The 23,742-nt window shown below is 39.1% G+C and overlaps 1 protein-coding gene across 2 annotated transcripts in view; it reads left to right on the plus strand.

The window, feature by feature from the left end:
- The window catches only part of GNL2 (G protein nucleolar 2), a 24,063-nt gene continuing 321 nt past the window's right edge, over positions 1-23,742 (plus strand). Inside the window, exons 1-15 of one of the 2 annotated variants that reach the window (XM_037827685.1) lie at positions 2-191; positions 1,812-1,896; positions 4,234-4,328; positions 5,920-6,059; positions 8,693-8,877; positions 11,080-11,146; positions 13,138-13,296; positions 13,880-13,993; positions 17,294-17,422; positions 18,150-18,254; positions 19,042-19,200; positions 19,424-19,537; positions 21,889-22,340; positions 22,693-22,763; positions 23,106-23,191. In XM_037827685.1, coding sequence (XP_037683613.1) covers positions 128-191; positions 1,812-1,896; positions 4,234-4,328; positions 5,920-6,059; positions 8,693-8,877; positions 11,080-11,146; positions 13,138-13,296; positions 13,880-13,993; positions 17,294-17,422; positions 18,150-18,254; positions 19,042-19,200; positions 19,424-19,537; positions 21,889-22,340; positions 22,693-22,763; positions 23,106-23,191 — 2,025 coding nt within the window. In that variant the 5' untranslated portion in view covers positions 2-127. Of the gene's footprint in view, positions 192-1,811; positions 1,897-4,233; positions 4,329-5,919; positions 6,060-8,692; positions 8,878-11,079; positions 11,147-13,137; positions 13,297-13,879; positions 13,994-17,293; positions 17,423-18,149; positions 18,255-19,041; positions 19,201-19,423; positions 19,538-21,888; positions 22,341-22,692; positions 22,764-23,105; positions 23,192-23,742 lie in introns of both variants that reach the window. The other variant, XM_037827686.1, reaches the window with a different exon arrangement.

A 23,742-nucleotide genomic window follows, 5' to 3' on the forward strand; every position in this document is an offset into this window, starting at 1 on the left:
CGGCACACGCGGTTTTGCGTGGTTCACGCGGGTCACTTCGGCTTCACTTGAGAGATTCCGAGCTGTTTACCCCGCGTAAGCCAGACCCAGCTCTCGGTCCGGCTCCGTCCTCCGTCCCACCGGCAAGATGGTGAAGCCTAAGTACAAAGGACGGAGCACCATCAACCCCTCCAAGGCCAGCACAAACCCCGGTACTGGCGACGAGGCTCGCTGAGGGTGGAGCTTGGAGGAAGCTTGGTGGGGAGGGCTCTGAGGAGATGGCGGGGGAGGAGGGGCATCTGCGTGGCATGCTTCGAGTGACCTCGAGCTGAGTATGCTATTGACGATGAGAAGGAAAAGGAAAGCTACATTTAGTGTGATTTCTTCGCTCGGGAACATAGGAGAACTATCTTGCACGCTTGTCAGAGCAAGGCGCAGCCACTTCACGGGGAAAGTGAGCTCCCAGGCCTGGTAGTCTCGGGGCCTCTCGGGCTTGAGAATTGTAGAAACTGGGAAAAGCTGCACAAAGGAAGGGGCAGTTAAACCTGCCCTCTTTTTATGTTCCTGTGTTAGATCAGGGGTTGAAGTGTCTTCTCCCATAGATTTCAGTGTTATATGATTCCAGCTTTCCTGTTGGGGGAAAATGTTAGAAGTAAATTAGATAAAGTCGGCTTTAAAGTGGTGTAGGCTGAGGCAGCTGGCCTTTTGCACGACAGCACCTGGTCTGCCGCCTTTGCTTTGATCACGTACATGAGAGGGAGATTGTAAATTTGGCCCTTGGAATCATGATCCCATCCACAAAACAGCGTAGAAACTCTACAGAACGAATACCATAGTTTCAGTAAAGATGTTTTGAGGGTTGTGTATAAGTTTTGGTGAAGTTCCCCTCCGAGGATGAACAAGATCACCTTTGGGGGCACTGCTTTCCATTAAACATGATTTAAAGGTTTTGACTATTTTCATGCATATTGAATGTTTTCCTTGATTGTTAATTATTCAATTTGTATAGACTGAAATGTTAGAATGATAGGCCCAGAAAGGCCCTTAGCAGTCATCATTTTATAGATAAGAGTGAGCCAAAATAGGGGAGATGAGTAGTAGAGCTACTGGTGCTCCTGTCATTTTGGCCCGCTTTCTCCTTCACCACATCAGATGAGTGTTTTGAAGGGCAGGGCTTCCAAAATGAGAAGCCAGGCTAGTGTTGATTTTGCTTACTAGTAGTACTCCTCTCTCTGAGATGTAAGGCAAGAATTACTGTCTATTTAACAGTTGGTTAAACTAAAATCAGATGTTTCCTACACTTATGTACCAAAAATGTAGTCTCCCCGGTGCGTTTGCACATAGCAGACCCTCAGAATTTGTTGAAGTGAGATATGGAGGTGGTTTGCTTTGTGGTTAAGAGCACAAGTGGTGACTGACCAAGTGCTTGGATTCAAATTCTGGCTCTGCCGTTTAGTAGCTATATGATCTTGGGCAAGTTATCTGACTACTGTGCTTCAGTTTCTGAGTCTGCAGAGTGGAGATAATGTATTCCTTTTTTTAGGATTATTGTTTAAAATAAGACAAGGCCTACAATGTAGGTAGCACAGTGCCATAATTAGTGCTATTATTTGCTATTGTCCTTACCAGACACAGTTCCATTGAAGATCAAATTAAGTTGTACCACATAGCTTTAAATAATAATTTTGTTGGAGCAAAATAAGTGGAATATAGAGCTTTTGTGGTGAAGAGGCAGCTTGCCTTGTTTGGGTGAGATATAAAGTATGTTTTTAGCAGTGATCATACTTAAACTTCTTGGTTGTCAAATAGTGTGCTATTTCTGCTACTCCTAGATCGAGTGCAGGGAGCAGGAGGCCAAAACATGAGGGACCGGGCCACGATCCGGCGCCTGAATATGTACAGGCAGAAGGAGCGCAGGTGAGCATTGGGTGCTGCCATTCTTTCCCCTTTCCTTCATACCCTTAACTTGTAGCTGAGACCTATTGATGTTCCCACCCAACATTCCCCAAATAGAGTAGTATATTTTCAGATATTCTTACCATGAAAATTGTATTGTATACTGTTATGATAAATTGTTAATTGTTGTTTAAGGACATGGGTAGTGGGTATTGAAAAAGTGTCACAACAATGGGAGGTCTTCCTCACAGCCTTGGCCTCACCAATGGCACGTTAACTGTCAGTGTTAGGTATCTGTCAAGTACAAATTTTTTTTTTTTTTTTTTAACAAAGATTATAGGATTGTAGTTATGAAAGCAGCCAGAAAACTTACTCTTTTAATGCCAAACTTTAGATCACAGCATTCTGGTACTTGGAAACCCATTGCAACTCTTGAGTCCTGCTGAGGCAGCCTCTACCACAGGGACTTGCTGAATGTGGCATTATCCTAGCTGGTCTTAATTTGTTTGGTGATTAGGTTCTTTTCCCATTCTACAAGATGTGTATGAAACACAAACGTCAATAAACTTAAGCTGCCTTAGTCACCCATATACTTTGCAGTTTGTTTTAGAGTTTTGAGTTCCGGAATAAATCACCCTCTACTTAAAATTCAGTTAAGCCAGCCTTCAAATAATTACCAAAAAAAACTCAACTATGTAGCTTCAGTGGTAGAGAGAATCCAAAAGGAGCCAAGAGGTCACTCTGGTGGGCACTCTTACGCACACTTTAGACAACCCTTTTTAGGTTCTAAAGAATTGGGGTAGCTGGTGGTGGATACCTGAAACTATCAAACTACAACCCAGAACCCATGAATCTCGAAGACAGTTGTATAAAAATGTAGCTTATGAGGGGTGACAAGGGGATTGGGAAAGCCATAAGGACCACACTCCACTTTCTCTAGTTTATGGATGGATGAGTAGAAAAATAGGGGAAGGAAACAAACAGACAAAGGTACCCAGTGTTCTTTTTTACTTCAATTGCTCTTTTTCACTCTAATTATTATTCTTGTTATTCTTGTGTGTGTGCTAATGAAGGTGTCAGGGATTGATTTGGGTGATGAATGTACAACTATGTAATGGTACTGTGAACAATCGAAAGTACGATTTGTTTTGTATGACTGCATGGTATATGAATATATCTCAATAAAATGAAGATTAAAAAAAAAAAAAAAAAAAAAAAGACATAATGCTGAGCAAAATAAGCCAGGCACAAAAAGAGAGATATTGTATGTTACCACTAATGTGAATTCTGTGAAAAATGTACAATGTTTTATACTGTAGAATGTAGGGGACCTAGAGATACCAATTAGTGGAGGGGGAATGATAATCTAATAAGAACAGATAAACTATGGAGGGTAATCTCAATGTTATGGGAATGCTCAGGAATGATTATGGTTTGTCAACTTTCTTGGATATAGTAAGATCAAGTTGGAAGCAATAGAGTTATTTTAGGTTTTTTTTTTTCTCTTATTCCTTTGTTTTCTTAGGGGTTGTTAATTTTCTTGGGGTATGGAAGGAACATGTTGGAAGCAATGTAGTTATTTTAGATTATTTGTTTTTCTTACTCCTCTGTTTGGACATGGTTTATTAATTTTCTTGGGGTATGGTAGGAACATATTGGAAGCAAAGTAGTTATTTTAGGTTATTTGTTTTCCTTAATCCATTGCTTTGTTTGAAATGTTGTGGGGTTTTTTTGGTTGTTGTTTGCCTGTTTGTTTTTAATTTTTTGATAAACAAAGTTAAAAAATTGAAAAAAAATCAGTAGAAAAATGGGAGTAAAAACTAAATGACAAATAGAGTGGGATGGGGGGATGGTTTGGGTATTCTCTTTTCACTTTTATTTTTTATTCTTATTCTGATTCTTTCTGATGTAAGGAAAATGTTCAGAAATAGATTGTGGTGATGAACGCATAACTATATGATCATACTGTGAACAGTTGATTGTATACCATGGATGACTGTATGGTTTGTGAATATATTTCAATAAAACTGAATTAAAAAAAAAAAAAAAAAACTCAACTATGTGATTTTTTTTTTAAAAGCAAACAAACAGTAAACAGATTTTTAAACATCAGCATTATTTGTTATTCGTCTAGCAGAAATCATTATGTGCTCTGTTGCAAGAAGTTAAATGGCTTTTGGGCAATCTGTTTCAAATATAGAAGTACTTTTTGTTTACTGAATCTGTCCTTCATGATCATTTAAAACCCAAAAAGAAAAAAAAAAAAGTTCCTTTTGATGGAAAGGGTATTCTGTAAACCAAACTTGGCTGTTGCCTTTCTTCTGTCGTCAACCAAAATCTGTTATTTCCTGAATTTAGGAACAGTCGTGGTAAAGTGATTAAGCCCCTCCAATACCAATCAACAGTGGCTTCTGGCACAGTGGCGAGAGTGGAGCCGAATATTAAGTGGTTTGGTGAGTATTGTCCCCTGTTGTTTTTGCTCTACAAAATGTGTGCTGGATGGGAAAGGGTAGAATGTTCAGGTATATAAAGGACAGAAGTTTTTGGTGAGTGGAACTGTCAAGGATTATACAAGAAAGGGATGAAATACGTAATTGTAGTGGAAAAAGTTCTTAGGAAAGTAGTGTTGGTGGATTTCATAAATAATTTCTTTTTGAAGAGAGCTCATCATTGTTAGTTGTAAGCTAAGACCATCCTTATTGACTAGCATTAACAGACCTTGGGACTTTCTTCTCTTAATTTCTAGTTGCTTGGAGAGATTACCATTTGAGAGGTGGCATTGCAGGCATCTTTGTGCCTTTAGTTAGCAGAGTAACTGCACTAAGTACTGGAACACCTTTTTTTAATGGGGTTGTGTTTGAACTGAGAGACGAAGGATCTTGGTGGTCCTTCCAAGTAATGAATACAGTATCTCCAGAGTCCCAGTGGGACTTGTTCCTTTGGAAGCTCAGCCTTCATCTCAGTCTTGGCTTTTGACACCTTTCCCTTAGCTGCTGCTTAGGGTACGGGCATTTCAGATGGTACAGACTCCATTGTTTGCCTGAGGCTGACCTCTGTGCTTGGGGGCAGATGACAACTCTCTTTGAATATCTTTTACATCTTTTCATGGGACACCACCCAGGACACTGCAACACAGAAAAGAAAATTTCTTAGACAGGCATTTTGCTTGATGGGTAGGAGCTCTGACTCTAGATCCAGACTGCTTGGGGTCAAATTCTAGTTCTGCCATTTAAGTGGGTAAGTAGTTGACAGTCTGTTCATCAATTTCCTTATCTCTAAAATGACGATAAAAATAGTACTGTATTAGGGGACCGTTAAGCTAATTAAATGTGTTAATACATGGAAAGTGCTTAGAATAGTGCCTAGCCAATAGCAAGTATAATATAAGCATTAGCTGCTGTCATTATCACCATCGTCGCTGCCACTACCATAATCATCATCATCATGCTGACGTTTTGCATTTTTGACATGTAGTTTAATTGAATATGTTTTTTCAGGATCTCTAACTTAACATTGAATTTTCCCGGTAGTGTTTAGGGCTGGATTTTGTTCCCTTGCATGGATTTTTGGTTAATTTAATAATTCCTTCAGACCTTCAAAACCTTGAAAACAGTAATTATGACTCTGCTTAATGTTTCTGTGCTTCAGAATTCTCTGTCCATGCTAACCAATCAGCTGTGATTGACTCCAAATATCTCTGCCAGATCTAGCAGGAACTAGGACATTCGTCAAATCTCAGTTCCATTCAGTGATGTTTATTTTTCAGTTTCATCCAGTCAGGAAATTGGGCTTGGAAAACTATTGAAACCTTTTGTGTGTCTGGGTTGTGGATTAGTTCATAGTGTATGAATGCAGGAGAGGCAGTTTTGTTTGGTTTGGTTTTTTTTTCCTCCCTTTTAAATTTGCAAATGGGATGGGTGGATCAGGTGTTTGGGTGAACAAGGGTAATTTAAAGTCTGCCTTTCACTGTGTTATAGTGAATGTGGATGCAAAAGTAAAAATGAGTTATTTATTAAATGGCAACGTTCTTTATTTGTAAAACAGGAAACACACGTGTAATTAAGCAGTCATCGTTACAAAAATTTCAAGAGGAAATGGATACAATTATGAAGGATCCATATAAAGTTGTCATGAAGCAAAGCAAGTTACCAATGTCCCTTCTCCATGATCAAATCCGGCCTCATGTAAGATGTAGGATACCCCTGGCAATGTAATTGCTTGGGCACATTTCACACAGATCTCTCTCTAACATAATTGTATTTTGTTTTTCCTTAAAGAATAGTAGCTTTACTGTAGTAGGGATGAACTTTCTGAGACTTCTCTTTTCACTTTTGTTAGGGGACTCACCTTTAATATGGGTCACATTTTGTCAGGGAGGTGCAGTAGCATAGTGAGTAAAAGCAGAGGTTTTGGAGTCAGACCTGAATTTTAATCCTTGCTGGGATTTTAAAGTCCTTCCTTTGACCTTAGTTAGGTTTTGCCCTGAGCTTTAATTTCCTCAACTGTAAGTGAAGATAACCCACCTTGTCAATGATTCCATGCAGACTGAATGTCCGTAAAGCACTTGGCACATAGTACACAAATAGCATGTCACATAGTAAGAGCTATATAGATAATAACTACTAGTAGTATTATATTGTTCTTAGGGGGCTGGGAAAACTTGTTTCATTAAATTATCCATCAGACTCTAGGATACTGTACAATTAGGGTTGGTTTTATAGGAGACCTTTGGTGTTGTGTACTTTTGGTTTTTGTGAGGTCTTCAGAGATTCTTTTCAGCTGAAGGAAAGGGTGCTACTTAGCTTGATTGTTGATTGCTAAAATTCAAGTATAGTAAGAATTGAATCTGGCTTGCGTGGGGTTTCACAGGGAACCAAACAAATAGCCTAATGTTTGCTTGCATGTTTTTACTTGCATTGAATAATAATTCCCAGAAATGTAGTGAGTACATAAGCTTCAATTCCATTATAAAGAGTGGAAGAAAACATGGGCATGCATACATGGATTAAACAGTTCAAAGAAAAGTGTTTACTTGCAGCACAAAATAAAAACCAAAGCCTGGTTATTGCTTCAGGTTTTGTCAATTATACTTTTGTTTTACGATAGACTGGAAGAATGGCACCTATTAGTGGAATGACTGTTTTCTCTCAGGGAGACACATGAGTGTAATTCATGAACCACAGACAAGTTGCTCATTTCCCTTGCTCTCTTTGTCTGTTCTCCCTAAAGCCATCTTTTAACAAGCTATTGAATTCTGTTTATGAGACGAACAGAGAGGTTCTATTATGGATTTATTGCTTTGTTACCCCTTCTAGTTCAGTGCTTCTAGAATTCAATGCTTGAATAGCTTGTATGTTATATGAAGCAGCAGTCAGCTTGTATTTGGATACAGAAAGGTACTCAGAGTGAAGAGTTTTGTGCTTGGACCTTGAAAAAACCTTACCTATTTTATTTTAGTGTGATATCTCCCACTCATTATGAAGTCTAATTCTGAGATTTTTTTGCGCAGTGGTATCAAATCAGATATGATTTTAACTTTTGCATGCTCAGCTATATATATATTATAATCACTATACTTCTATAGTAATATAGTAAAAATACTGTAATGCTTTACATATGTACTTTATTGTATGTTACCGTATTACTACATTGTACATATTAATCTATAGGATTATAGACACAAAACCATGTACAGTGCATATATAGATTATTTAAGGGATTTTTCTGGGATAATTTTGATAATACCTGATTTTACCCAGTGACATTACTACCTAAGTCCCATGTAAAATGTGATTCCTCTGTTGCGGACATTCCTTTGATGGAAGGTAGCAAGCAAAACAAAACTAAGAGCTGGGTTAGAGAATCTGAGAAAATGTTAATAGCTTAAAGATCTTTAGATGTTGGAAAGGGGATTTGTTCAGCAGCTACGGTGGTTGCTCTATCCTCCTGTGTTTAGTAGCTGGTGCTTACAGATGAACTGGTACTGAAGGCCAAGGGATGCTTTTTTTATATTCTCTGTCAGCTGTTAACATTCTGTTATATGATAGATCCTAACTCAAACTTTGACTTTTATCCTGCTTCAAAAATTCCTATGCCTGTAACTCCTTTACAGACACATCAAGTTCCAGTTAATATCAGGTTCCTTTTATCACATCTAAACTATTATTTTGGACTTTTGTTAGATGTTTTTCATCTGAAGACTTCCCATGTGCATTTAATAAAAGCATTACCTAAATTAGGAAAAATGTTATCTGAAACTAAAATGCATCTTACAAAACAAGCAATTCCTTTTAGCCATGAAAGAAATGAACTTCCAAGAAAAAGTTGGCATTTACAGTTGGTTTAAAAAAAAAAAACAACAAAAAAAAACACAAATTTGAGTATGATTGTCCTTGACAAAATCTGTGAATTTGGCGAATTTTATGCATTTGTTTGAAAGCTCAAAAAAGTGATCAGAAAAGATAAGTTAATTTTCATCATTGTAGCCTTAATTGCATTTGACTAAAGTTTATGATAAATGAAATAAAGCAGAGTTTTTGGCAGGTCTTACACAACTATTCGTATTTGCTTTATTTGTATTACTTTTTTATTTCTCCAAGGAAGCTTACAGAACTTCGGACCAGAGGAACAAGTTCTTGTGTTATTTAAATAACCATTTCTGGTTTGAAACCATGCTGAATCCATATTTTTATAGATTTTGGTATGGGTTGAGCTTTGGAAAAATAAAAGCAGAAAGCCTTTCCCTGGTAGATTCTAACTTTTTGGTTTTCTCCAGTGCTTTCCTTAGTTTTACCTGTAATTCTCCTTTTCTCTTTAGAATTCAAAAGTGCACATTCTTGATACTGAAAGTTTTGAGACTACATTTGGCCCTAAGTCACAGAGGAAGCGACCAAATTTATCTGCAAGTGATATGCAGTCACTTATAGAAAATGCAGAAACAACATCTGAGAGCTATGACCAGGGCAAGGATCGTGATTTGGTAACTGAAGACGCTGGTGTGAGGTATAGTTTTTAAAGATCATGCAGATCTCATCATTTACCCTTCCACAACAAAACATTTTCTTTAAACTTATTTTACCTATGTGAAGCTCAGTAATTTAAGTCATAAAAGTAGAGTTAATCTTCTTTCCTTAAATTAAAAACATTGGTGATATTGGGACAGACTGAAAATAATATACGGTGGTTTGTTCACCATTTGTTTTTATGGTAGGCTTCATCAGAGACAAATAATAAAATACAGTTAGATGGGAAAGTGCAAGAAAAAATAAAAATTTAGAATCCCACTACCCCTGAGTGAATATCAGGGGGTCCTTAACTGGGTGGTGTTTGCACCAGTAGGGGTTTCATGGATGGCCTTTGAGGTTTCTGTGACCGTCTGAAGATACAATGGAAAATTTATGTACCAGCATAAAGGTGGTGGGTTTAATTGTTTTTATTTTTGTTTTGTTTTCGGGGAGGGGGGGATCCATTATTTCATCATGTTCTCTTAGGGGTTGTTCTGGTTTGCTAAAGCTGCCGTTACGCAAAATACCAGAAATGGATTGGCTTTTATAAAGGGAATTTATTAGGTTACAAATTTACAGTTCTGAGGTCATAAATGTGTTCATACCAAGGCATCAACAGGAGGATAACTTCACTGAAGAGTGGCTGATGGCATCTGGAACACCTCTGTCAGCTGGGAAGGCACATGGCTGGTGTCTGCTGGTCCTTTGTTCCTGGGTTGTGTTTCAAAATGGCTTTCTCCAAAATGTCTCTGAGCTTCTGTCTTTGCTCCTGTCTCTCAGCTCCTTTGCATCCTTGTTTCTTTCTTCCAGGGCATTTCTCTCTAAGCATATGAGGGTTCTCTCTTAGCTTCTCTGGGGCAAACTCTGGGCTTCATCTCTTAGCTTAGCATCTCCAAACTTCCTTTTGTCTGCGTCTGCAAGCATCAGCATCAGTGCTGGCTCTTGAGCTCTCTTAAGTAAGTACTCCAGTGAACCAGTCAAGACTCACCCTGAATGTGCAGGGCCACACCTCCATGAAAGTAATCTAATCCAAAGGTCTCACCCACAGTTGGGTGGGTGAGTTACAGCTCCATGGAAACACTCAATCCAAAGGTTCCACCCAACAAGATTGGGTTAAAAGATCATGGCTCTTCTGGGGTCCATAACAGTTTGAAACTGGCACAGGTGTCTATACCCAAAAGAAGATTAAGAATCAACTACTGACACATCCTTCTAGATCTTTCTTACACTCATTTTTTATTTACAAATATAATACCTTAAGACTGCATTTTAAGTTGCTTTTCACTTTAGGATATTTTCCTAAACTATTAAGAATATATTTCTATGTCCATAAATAACAATAATATAATGGTTAATGTCTGAATAGTATTTCATTGTAGCCAGTCCATTGTCGGATATTTATTCTGTTTATAGTTTTTCCCTATGATAGATACTGTTAAGGTGAAATGTCAGTGTGACTGAATTTTTTTCATCCCTAATGATTCTCAAAGCTAAATTCTTACAGGGGCAATTATGATATCAAAGGGTTTGCAAGTTTTTTGATATGTAGCTCCCACATTGTCTTCCAGAAAGAGTTTATCAATTTAGTTTTCCCCTAGGAGTGCTGGAGAGTCTCTTTTCTCCTTCATTGGTCTCTTAAATGAAATGAAGATTTTGCCATCTTAGTAAGGAGAGAGCATTCACTGATGGCAGCTGTGTATTTCAGTGTTGTTTTCAGCGCATCCCAAATTCTGGGCCTTTAAGAAATAATGTCAAGCCAAACAGAAAGAGGCAGCAAGTTCATTTATTCTTAGGATTCTTTGGACTTTCTAGTTGGCTTTTCAGCTTTCTGCTGATTTGAATTTTTTACTTCTCTAAAAGGTGCTGTAGGTAATGGGGGGAAAACAAAACTTTTAAAATTTCATTTTTCCTTGGGTAAATGCCTTTGAGGCTAGTAAATAAACAGATTCTAAACTTTATCAGAAAAAATTCACATACTTTACATGGGCGCTGTGGAGTCTAGACTAGTCTGCCAATTCCATTTTGTGAGTCTCTGTGATGTATTGAATAATTACAGTCACTTAAAATTCAGTGTGTTTTCAATTCATCACTGACTGGTTTTGATATCCTTTACCTTTGGTTCTGGGTTGACTTTTCCCTATAGTAATCTTTTAATCCATATAGTGTTTCAGTTCCTCATTTTGGTAATGTTCTTACTTAGAAATGAAGCCCAGGAAGAGATATATAAAAAGGGACAATCCAAAAGAATATGGGGTGAGCTCTACAAGGTAAGACTTAAATTCTTGCTCATTGAGTGGTACCTTTAGCTTTCATGTTCTTACGTGAGAAAACTGATACTGATTTACTGATACTCTGTCAGATAAAGTACAGACTCCCCTGCCCGTTCCATCCCCTGGCCCTCCAAAAGAAACCGTGTGCATACTACCATTGTTCTAGGTAACTGCATTTTTAAAGTTACTTGTATTAATAGTTAGTAGCTACCTTTCATACACTTGTATATTCTATTGATATTTCTTTAGATTACCTGTTAAAATGATACTCCTGTTTAGATTTATCATACATGGTTAGAACCTTCTAGTTTTATAATTTTACAGGAAAAGATGGCTAGAAAGGTTGACTATCTCACCCAACCCGTTAGTGGAAGAGGCTTTGTATATCCTAAGACCTGAACCAGTGCTCTTTAAGTGGCTGAATTTTTTTTTTCTTTTTAATTTTTATTGGGATTGTTCAGATACCATACAATTATCCAAAGATCCAAAGTGTACAATCACTTGCCCTTGGGTACCGTCATACAGCTGTGCATCCATCACCACACTTAATTTTTGTTTAATTTTTAGAAACTTTTCATTACTCCAGACAAGAGATAAAGTGAAAGATGAAAAAAGAAAAAAAGAAAAGGAAACTTGAATCATCCCCTATCCCTAACCAACCCCCCTCAATTGTTGACTCGTAGTGTTGGTATAGTACATTTGTTAACTGTTCATGAAAAAATGTTGAAATACTACTAACTGTAGTTATCTAGTTTGCAATAGGTATATATTTCTTCCCTATATGCTCCTCTATTATTAATTTCTAATTGTATTGTCATGCATTAGTTTTGGTTCATAGAAGAGATGTCTAATATTTGTACAGTTAATCATGGACATTGCCCACCATAGGATTCAGTTTTATACATTCCCATCTTTTGATCGTCAGCTTTCCTTCTGGTGACATATATGACTCTGAGCTTCCCCTTTCCACTTCATTCACACACTGTTCGGCACTGTTAGTTATTCTCACATCTTGCTACCTACATGTCTGTTCATTTCCAAATATTTAAGTTCATCCTAGTTGAACTTTCTGCTCCTACTAAGCAACTGCCCCCCATTCTTAAGCCTCGTCTTATATCTTTGTACCTTGTATTTCATGTCTATGAGTTTACATATTGTAATTAGTTCCTGTCATTGAGACCCTGCAATAATTGTCCTTATGTGTCTGGCTTATTTCACTTAGTATATTGCCCTCAAGGTTTTGTCATCAACCCATTTTTTTTTTTTTAATATGGTTTTGTTCACTCACCATACATTCCATCCCAAGTAAATAATCGATGGTTCTCTGTATGGTCATATATTTATGTGTTCACTGCCTTCACCACTATCTATATAAGGGCATCTGCATTTCTTCCTAAGTGGCTGAATTTTATTTCTATGCATTAATACAGACATTCGGTTCCAGACCACCACAATAAAGCGAGTCACATGCATTTTTTGGTTTCCCAGTGCATATAGAAGTTATGTTTACTCTAAAACATAATACAGAAACCTGAAGTGAAAAATGTTGTTGGAAAAATGGTGCTGATAGACTTGCTTGACACGAGGTTGCCACAGACCTTCAGTTTGTAAAAAAAAATGCAGTATCCGTGAAGTACAATAAAACAAGCAAGTTATACCTGTAATATTCTTGGGAACAAAGACTTTCAAGCACTTAGAATTTGAAGAAGTGAATGATTCTGAGCATAGCAGTCATGAAGCAGGATGGTTTTCATATAAGCTAGTTTTCCTATTTGAAAGTCAGCTTGTTTCAAATACCCACAGGATGGAAAAACTTTTGAATTCTGATCTCTGGGCATTGAGATTGGCTACAGCCTACCTTCCTCAAAAGACTGTTTTGAACTTGTCTCTAAATATTATTTTGTTTTTCCCAGGTTTCCTTAAATGTCATCCCTCTTTCATTTTGTATTTGTTCTGTACCAAACCATTTTGCCTCTCTAAATTTGCAGGTGATAGATTCATCAGATGTTGTAGTTCAAGTTCTCGATGCTAGAGATCCAGTGGGTACCCGTTCCCCTCACATTGAGACTTACTTGAGAAAGGAAAAACCCTGGAAACACCTCATTTTTGTTCTTAACAAATGTGACCTTGTTCCAACCTGGGCAACAGTAAGTAAAGTCACTAATCCAAAACTCCAAATCCTGACACTGAGGCCATTTCCCCACTTCTCAACTTGTGTTGACTTTGAATTATCAGTTAAGAAGTCAATTTCATGATTTCTGGGATTTGGGATATTAGTTAAAGTGTCACACTCTTGAAATTGGTTTCAGTTATTGGAGCCTTCTCAATGAAAACAAAAGCAGGGTGCTTCGTTGATGATAGGATGAGGCACCTTTTTATCCTCTAATGGTTTGTGAGGGGACAGCTGCAGTGCTCCCAAAGGATGAATGATTGTATGCCCCTTCAGAAAGAGACAGCTGTCACAGCCACTGGCCTGTTTTACATTGTGTTGAAATAAATTCATTTAGCTAGCAGTGAAGGCATTTTTGGTATTGTTTTGCTTTTATAAAACAAAAGGCAAAGCATTAACTGTCATACTTCAAAAAACATTTCAAAGGATTATAGCCAACATTTTCCTTAGACAGCTGTGTATTTGGAAAACAATCCTGTAATTCAAGCTCTGATTCTTCAGTGTATTGTAAATAAACAAGTTACAGCAATTTACCAGCATCTTTTCTTTTTTTCCTGTAGAAACGTTGGGTTGCTGTCCTCTCCCAGGATTATCCAACACTTGCTTTCCATGCAAGCATTACTAACCCCTTTGGCAAAGGAGCATTTATTCAGCTTTTACGGCAGTTTGGAAAGGTAGTGATACCTGATCTATTTCTCTTGGAGTTGGCTGTGGATTTGTGTAAGAATTTATGTTATCGCTGTGTGTCAGAAAGTTACCAGCTTCACTTCCCATATCTTCTTTGTATTGAGAAAAATGTGTCCTAGAGATGCAAAGACTCATAGAGCTCAGGATTATAAAGAATTCTGAAATGCTTTCTAGCTCAACCTTTACCCCCACTTCTCTGCCAGTGTTGCTTCCCTTTGTCATCTCCCTGGCACCTGATGGTCCAACCTCTGCTTAAGGTTGGACTCCTCCTCATATTCTCTGTGCTCTCTACACTGGGTTTTCAAGATGTTCCATTCTAACTTCTTCCTCAAGGCCTGTGCAGTTTCTGTCTCCTTGTCCTGGAAAGCGCCCCACCAAAGTTCAAGCTGAAGATCCCTGGTCAGATGTCAGTTCCACAGGGAAGCCCTGAAACCAGATCATCCTGTTACATGTTCTTAAAGCTTCATGAACTGTACCTGTAATTTTGTAGTTGTCTAATTATTTGATTAATTCTACCTGGCTTCTAACAAAAGATACATTTCCCCGTCCCACCCTTCCCCACTTGCCAGAAACAAATGTATTCAACTTGTTAGCTATTACTTCTGTTATTTTCTGCCATATTCTTAATACATGCATATGATTCTGTTTTTTTATTTCCACCCTCCACCCCTACCCCACAATTTTAAGTTCCTGCCATGGAAAATGAGGATTTAGCTTTCTTATAGCCATCTTCCCTCCACACATACTTCCCTTCTCTGTATCATTATGAAACAATGCTTGGTTAAATATTATTCCTTCAGGTTTTACATTATTCTAACTGTAAAATATGAGTCACAGCTGATCCACACAGTGTGCTATGATTATAATTCCTTTCTAATAGAACCTCTTATTTTCTCTGGTGTTAATTGCTCCATTTTATTGGTCTCTGTGACTAACATATCCCCACCAGAGTGGGGACTTTCAGAACATTCACACATGGAAGGTGTACATGACAGTGATCGGCCCTTGGTCCTCCCCCTCCAGTTTGGACTGGTTGCTCTCTGGGATTTCCTTATACCATCATCTTGGGAATCCCCATGACTCTCTCCCCGCATTGGATCCCTTGTTCATTGGATTCCTTTTCTTCCCTTTTCTTTGGTTTACTCCTTCCTTTTGAGGGAACATAGTGTCCAAAAGCTTTCTGAGAAGGGGTGCTTGGAAAGAATATTTGTTGCGACTTTTCATTCTGAAAATATCTTCTTTCTGCCCTCACACTTGATTGATGGTTTGGCTGAGTGTAGAACCTTAGGCCAGAAATCATTTTTCCTCAGAATGTTGAAGGCCTACCCCATTATCTTCTGGCTTTTGATGTTGCTGTTGAGAAATCCAAGGCCACGTTCTGGCTACTTATCCTGTTTTGGCTGTGATCTTTTTTTAATCCCTGTTCTGAAATTTTACAGTGATATGCCTTGGACTAGGTCTTTTGCTTCAGTGAGCTAGGTATTCAATAGGAGTTCGGCCTGATACTGTCTTATTTATTTGAAATTTCCTCTTCCCTTCCATCATCTTCATTCTCTTTCAGAAATTTAGCTTTACCTCCTAGTTTAATCTTTGGATTTTCTTATCTTTATTTTAGTATGTGTGTGGCATTTTGTTATATTTTCTGTGTGATTTCCTTGCCTAGATCTTCTAGCCCCTCTATTGCAAAATTTATTTGCCTATCACTTTTAATTTTTAATTATTGAGAGCGGTTTCTTCTTTAACTCCGAATTGCCCCACCCCCTTTCCCATCCTATTCTTCTTTCAAGAATGCAGTATCTTTTCTGTCTCTTGAGAATGTTAATGTTAATAGTGTTTTGAAATTTTCCTCTCTCCCTATGTTGACTCTGTTTCCTGCAAGTTTCTTTGTTTGTTTTTCCGTCTTTTCTGCTGTAGTCACAACTAAAATGTCTGGTTATCCTTGGCTCTCTGTTCATATTTAGAAGTGAGGCACCAAAAAAAGCCGATAGAAGTTTTATGCATTAGAGTATGCTGGATGACTAATAAACTTCACTGTATGGGGATTGGATAAGGATCCAAACAGTTTGTTGAAAGACACCCTAGATGTCAGTGTCTAGTTTTTTTCTCTTGGACCTGTGAGTTTCCCCAGAAAGGAGTCTTCCTGTCTCCAGCTTTGGGGGCAAATAAGCCTGGCTGCCAGGGTTCTGGGAGTTCAATGAGAGTAGGTGGCTGGGGGCCTCACTATTCAATGTTTAGACTTTCAATTAATCTTTCTGGGAACTCCTGCCTTCAGCTGCTATTATCTCTAAATCTGGGCTCCCTTTTGAAACATGCAAGGTTTCAAAAAAAAAAAAAAAGGTTTCTTGCAAGTGCATTTCTCAGGAAGCTCTGGGATGAGCTGTGAAAGAGAAGGAAGAGAGACCTAAGGCTCTGGTCTTCCTCTGGGATAGAGAAGTTGTGTGCTGGATAGAAAGGTGTGGCTGTTCACACACAAGTATCTGGGACCACCGATTCCTGAGGTCTTTTGCCTATCATTGGCATTAATTTGTTTGATTTTTGGTTTTTCTACCTTTGCAACACTTAAGCTTTCATATTTGATAGCAGGCCAAGTCAGATACTACTTTTTAGCTGCTAATATTTTGTTAACATTACATGTTAGTTTTTATTGTCTCATCTCCAGCTTATTCTTTAATATAAGGGTTTACATGTGTTAATTTTCATTGCTGTCGTTCTAGTGGAGCTTAGGGGAGTGAGGGAAGCAGGTATATTCAGTCCACTGTCTTTTATCAGAAGTCCCCATCTATTTGTAGACTCTCTTCTTGGTAACAAGCTGAGGTCTGCCTCCTTGAGACTTTCACCCAGTAGTCTAACTTTCAACAATGCTCTTTTGTCAAAATGTATTGTGTAAAGAAAGGGGAGGGAGGGAGTCTTTGGAATGGGTCATGGGAATGTCAGTTGTTGGACTTGTTAAGGTTCTCTTCCCTGAAGACATTTTATCAGTTGATGATATTCTTCTAAATTGGTGACTAAGAAGCTATTTCTTTGTTTCTTGACCAACATACCTTTAACCTTACACATTAAAGGATAATTTCACATGGATGATCAAGGAAATGATTCACCTCTAATGTATTAAAAAGTGACTGTATCTAGCTCATTCACTGGGTAAGGGTTGTGTGTGTCTAGGTGTCATATCAAGTTGTAGCATCGGTTTTGCACTGTATTCTTTACTAGCAAAGTAAACACAACCTGTTTGTCCAAGGGAATGTTCAGAACTGCATGTATGTCCTGTGTATTCTTTTTTTGAACAGTTGCATACAGACAAGAAACAGATCAGTGTTGGGTTCATTGGCTATCCAAATGTTGGCAAGAGTTCTGTGATAAACACATTGCGTTCCAAGAAAGTTTGTAATGTGGCCCCCATTGCAGGTGAAACAAAGGTATGTCTCGCTTGGGGGATCGTATTTACTTCTGCATATTTTCTTTCCATTTCCATGGTGATTATTTAGGACGTGGACTTCCATCTGTTTCTCTTGATTGAGGACCACCATTGGGAGTTCAGTTCTCCAGATAGGAGTTTGGAATGTACCACAACTTTTTCTGCCCATTTTGTTGAGACTAAGAGTACTTAAGAGTACTTGGTATGCCAGTGTGTAGACTTGGCATGATCTGGTAATTGCTGTTGATATTTAAGTCTGACTTAAATTGTTGTCACACCTACCTTTACTTTAATAAACAAAACTAACCCATGAATATTTGATTCCTGAATTAGGAAAGGAAAACTCAACCTTGGGGTATGTTCTGATAGTTGGGGATCATACCCTGGAACACAGAATATTTGGGGAGCCATGTGGTTCTGCTTGAAGGAGGAGCAGTCAAACTGAGTTTTAAGCTTCGAAGAAAGCTTTTAAAAATCGGGGAAGGGTTTACAACAGTATTATTGCACAATGCTAGTTGGAGGTCGTGTCTCTGCATTATTTTTAGACTCTCAGCTGACAGAAGCTATAGTTTATACTTAGTGGAAATGTCTCATGCATGGCTCACTTACTCTCAGCTGATTGTCTCCCACCTTTTCTCCTTTCTAACTTCATGCCACGAGCATCAGGTGTTTGTGAAATTAGACTCTTCATATGTGGCAAAGGGAAGTCTGACTCTTTCTGTCTTTAGGTCTGGCAGTATATTACCTTGATGCGTCGGATATTCCTCATTGATTGTCCAGGTGTGGTTTACCCCTCTGAGGACTCGGAGACAGACATTGTGCTGAAAGGAGTAGTGAGTGTCTTGGGCCTGCTAGGCTTTGGGGGGGTTGGGGTGGTGGTGGTGCTCCGTGGGGAACCCTGGGTACCTTTGCTCTTTACTCCTTCAGAAGGCAGTTTGGGATCAGCCTGTCTGACCAAACTTTAGAACCATGATGCTGAACAGGGCAGCCTCTCCATTCCACTTAGGCCTGTTTGAGGAGTTAGTGGAACTGTGGGCATATCTGGTCAGTGTCATCCCACAGAAGAGTTTTTAGTTTACACATGGGATCCAAAGGGAAGCAGGGCCTGTTTATATTTAGTGATAATTCATCTTCATGGGTTTATGGGTTGAGTCATTTTGGAACCTGTTCATTTCCTCACTTGTTTCTGAAAAAGACTGAAAACTTTAAATGGTTCCACTTGACCTGAACCAGTGCTTCTGGCTATACATCCTGTGCACGTTCCTCCCCTCCTTTCTTAAACTATTCTGTTCTTTTTGTATCCTGGCATTGGCAGGCTTTTAACCATTTCCACAAGTGAGTAACATGAAGTATTACAAGTTTAAACAATTTGGAAGCCACACGGTTAGTTCGTGGTAAACTGGTATTAAAACTGAATTCCAGGCTCCCACTGCTATGGTCTGCTCTCAGAGTGCTCCTTGCCACTGGCCATGTCTAGCCACCTTGGAGATAGGCTCCTGCCAGGCTCCGCTGACCTGGTGGTGGTGAAATCGATTTTCAAATATGGTTACATAGAACACTGGGAGCGTCTCTGCTTCCATAGTAAAGTTTGTAAGCAAAAGATTTCCTATTAATATCTAGGTTCAAGTTGAAAAAATTAAGACTCCTGAAGACCACATTGGTGCAGTACTTGAACGGGCAAAGCCAGAATATATCAGTAAGACATACAAGATTGATTCTTGGGAGAACGCTGAGGATTTTCTTGAGAAGCTTGCTTTCCGGACCGGGAAGTTATTAAAGGTGAGCCAGGATTTGTGAAAATTTAAACAGGTGCCTACATGTTGTTAGGACAAGCTTCTGCAGGAAGTATGTGTGTGTTACAGACTTTTTTTGTGTGTACTACGTGTGCATTATGAAGTTTGTCACGTAGGTGGTGACGAACAAGGGACAACTGAAATGCCTCCAGACTGGGTGGTGGTTTTGTTCTTTGACTCTCATTCAGAGCCTTTCTGTGACATTTTAGGGTGGAGAGCCAGACTTGCAGACTGTGGGTAAGATGGTCCTCAATGACTGGCAGAGGGGCCGGATTCCTTTCTTTGTCAGGCCTCCCAATGCAGAGCCCTCTGCAGCTGCCCAGGTAAGAATGGGTAGTCCCACTCTCGGAAAGCATGCCTCCTGACCTAGATGTGGTATCCTTTCATTGCCGTCCTTCTTGGAACACCTTTTTCCTTTGCGGTAGGTATTTCAGCCGCATTTTCTGTCGTTCCCTAGTGCCCTGCCATGATCTTTTTGGGGGGTGACATTCAGAGACTTATAAATTGGAGCCTTGGAAAAATAGGGCTCATTAAGGGTGAATGTTCTTTTAGTATGCATATCTTTTCTTTTGCTTGAAAAACAGTCATTCCCAAGATTCTTTTGTTTAACAAACTGTATATTAGAACCCAATCATTTGCCAGCATATGGACTGTAGGGATGAATAACATAGCCCTCACCCTCAAGAAGCTCATAATCAAGTGGTAAAAGAGAATGGTGCAATTGATTCTTGGGGAAAGAAGTCTGAGAATTGGGGTTTCTGGGCTAGCTTGAGAAGCTTCCCTCCTGTTCCATTTATCTTGGCAGTGGACTTCCACGAGGCTCCATCTTGAGCACTTTGCTTTACTATTACCCGGCTGTTTTTCAGAGCTCAGCTGAGTCTCTTGAAGAAGCGCCTTCAAGTTTCATCTCTATGCTAACAGCATTTGGGTCCACATAGCCTGATTTCCTCTTACCCTGAGCTCCATACCCAGAGCTTCACTAGTTAGCTAGATATTTCCAGTTGAAGATTTGCTCCAGCATTTCAAAATCAACATACCTGAAATGGAAATTAATCAACTCTCTTCCCTCTCTACCCCCACCAAAAAAAACACCAAACAAAACATTTCTTCTCCCATCTTCTTAAATATGCTGTTATTCATTCATTGATCCACTCAAACAACAAAAATGTACTGAGCATCCTCTGAGTGCCATTGCTCTTCTAGATACTGGAGGTAATGCAGTAAGCAAATCAGCCAAGCCCCTACCCTCCTGAACTCATGTTCTACTGGGGGAAACAGTCAGTAAGCAGATAAATATGTAATGTCAGGAAGTATTGACTGATGTGAGGAAAACTAAACCAGGGTAAGGGGTTTGAAGGAGACAGAACCTTGCTTTTGTATGGAGGGTGGTCAGGGAATGCCTCCAAGGAAGTGAGATTTTAGCAGAGACCTTAAGGTTGTGAAGCGGGAGCCATGCGGAGGAGGAGATCATTCCAGGCAAAGGCAGCAGCAGCCCGCAGCACCTGCATGGGATGTGCTTGGTGTGTCCAGAGGACTAAAGGAGGCCATTGTGGCTGGACTGTTCTGGGCAAGGGAGGGAATGGTGTGACGGAGAGCCATTGGAGGGTGTTGACTTGGAGAGCAGCTGGGTCTGACATGCTTTTACAGGATCGTTCTGGAAATCCGTGACCCTGTTCTTTTGCACCCTTGTATGGAAACAGTCTCTGTATGATGAAGTTATCTTTAACCCTTGCTCCATCTCTAGTCGTTGAATTTGGATAATTAGTTAACTATTTAATAATTAGTTCGGGTAATTCTTAACTGTGATCAACTGATTCTTTTGCTTTTCTTTTTTTCCTTTTTTTTTTTTTGTGTGTGTGGAGGGTAGAAGCCCCTTTGAGAAGAAACCTAAAGATTGCCTTACCAGAAAAATATACAAATGTATATACAAATTTTATGGACAGTTTCTTGGATTTTATGGACTCATTTATTTAGCACTTTACAACTAACCACACTCTTGACTTTGGAAAATCACTTAAGTTCTGTGACTCTTAGTTGCAAGAATAAAATGGTATTTGTGAAGCATCAGTATAAAACTTGACACATACTTATCTTTGCTGTGTTACTTACAACAGTCCAGTCTTTTCAGTGTACCTGAACTCAGAGTGCTTCTTCTGAATTCTCCTTACTCATGAATTTTCCCTCATCTTACATTATACTCTCCCTTCAAGACACCTCCTTGAATGTTTTCCTTTAGTACTAGTGCCATTTTATGCCTTGCCATTCAGCTTGGCTTTCCTTTTTCTGTAGTTGCATTTGCTACTTCTGTGTGTATTTATCTCAATAACTGAATTATACTCTTTCCCCTTATTCCTTCCTCTATGAAAGTATAGGGCACCTATCTACATTCAATAGTTGATTGGTTTTAATGAGTAAACACTCTTAGAATTGCCTCATCCTTTGGAACTGCAGGTATATTCCTTTTATCTGTTAATACTGGTTTCTGGGTTCAATGCACAGTAGGTTAGACTAGTTTAATAGTATGACTCACATTTGGGTATTTTCAGTACTTTTCCTTAGTCCTTAGTCCTGAGAAGAGGAACATCTCATTTGAGAGCAAAGTGTATGTGTTCTGAGATTCAGTTTTTTATTTTTTTTTCCATTTCTCTCCCTGCCCATTTTTTTATCTCAATAGCTTCCCTCCCCCTCATCTTTGGAAGTTGCCACAGAAACAGCCCAGAACAATCCAGGAGAGGAAAACACAGCAACTGTAGTTGAAGAGTCAGAATCTGTCACTGAGAAGGAAAAAGGAGAGAACAACCACTGTGACACTAACTCAGAAATGCAACAGATTCTTGCACGGGTTCGACAAAACTTTGGGAAAATCAATGTTGTGCCTCAGTTTTCCGGGGATGACCTGGTTCCCATGGAGATGTCAGATATCGATGAAGAACCTGAGAACTTTTCTGCAGAAGAGGAGGAAGAACAGGGACAACAGGGGGATGACGAGGAAGAGTCACACGAGGAGTCCCAGGAAGAACATGTGGAAAGCGACACCAGAGCGGTTATTAAAGCCCTGGATGAGAAGATTGCGAAGTACCAGAAGTTTTTAAACAAGGCAAAAGCTAGAAAGTTTTCAGCAGTCAGGTAAGTAGTTTGATCTTGTCATGAATTGCAGTTTGTTCCTCCCTTTCCAGAACTTTGCCTTGAGTATTGGCGCAGTTAGAGAGAGGATATTGCCATCTTAGAAGAGAAATCTGTAAATTTTGTAAATTGTCGCCATCAGAAGTGTGAAACGTTTAGTTGTTCAGCCTCTTTGAAATGCCCAGGGAGCTACAAACACTTTTGGGTGTTGACTTCTATCAAAGGTGGTAAGTATGTAAAGAGAGGTGGGCTTTCTTCAGTCAGTGAGGTTGCTGCTGGTCTCCATGTCAGCATGTGATTTGGGCAGTTAGAGGGAATGCGGGAAAGCTTTGTGACTTTGCCTTTTTTGTTGCAGAATATCCAAGGGGCTAAGTGAAAAAGTCTTTGCGAAATCTGAAGAACAAGGAGATGTAGAAGGAGATAAAGGTAAAGTTAAATTATTTAAATCATTTTGGTGTGATTTGCATCTTTAGAATGTTAGAAAACCTAAATTTTAAACTCCAAATCATCTTCCTTACTTTCATTATCCACACAGATACTTATCTATCTGGCAGATTACTCACGTTCCACACACTATTTAACTTATAAATTAGATTATCTACTTTTCATTTCTGCACATTTCTTGGGATTATATTGGCAATTCAAGGAAACTTCCTCCTAAAAATAGGGTACCCTTATTAACTTTATAATCCACAGGTGGGTCTGCAGAATGTGAACTAAAAATTCATGTTTCTTTTCTATGTGTGTTTTTGTATTGTTTATTTCCAGAACCTGCCAAGAAGGGAAAGAAGAGAAAGGCACAAAGGGAAGAGGAACATTCACCTAAAGCTTGCAGGATGCTCACCTCTAAGGAAGTAAGTGTTCTCAGTTTTAACTGTCACCTGGGTATAAAAAGTAGTTATCACTGGGCATAAAGGAGAGAGGAAAAATCAAGTTCTCCAGACACTTTTTCTGAAACTAATGGTCTACGGCTGAATCCCAGGAACTTCGGTTCTAAGTGGTTTAGTTGAAATCTTTTAAATGAAGGTCAAGATGTAGCCCACTGGGTGAAGGTCCTTGAGTTCATGTCTTGTGTTTTAGGAGCTCCCATGATCACTGTTTCCAAATATGTGGACTTTCCTCTAGAGTAGATTTGTGTGGTCCCAGGAAATGGCCTACAGATGAACAGAGATGTATTTGCAGATAGAACCCTGGTGTCTGTGAAGAACGCCTTTGTAGCTGAGCTGCTCAGAGCTGGGATGGACTATCTTGGGACGTGAATAGTTTCTTATGAGAAGTGTTCAGCCTTAGACCAGAGGACCACTTGAAAGGAATGCTGTAGAAAAGACTCAAGCATTGGCTGAGGGGTGGATCAAATGAAATTTCTAACTTGGAGTTGTTGACAGAAGTCACAATCGAGGAGTAA

This window comes from Choloepus didactylus, chromosome 2 (genome assembly GCF_015220235.1).
Source record: "Choloepus didactylus isolate mChoDid1 chromosome 2, mChoDid1.pri, whole genome shotgun sequence".
NCBI classification, from domain to species: Eukaryota; Metazoa; Chordata; class Mammalia; order Pilosa; family Megalonychidae; genus Choloepus; species Choloepus didactylus.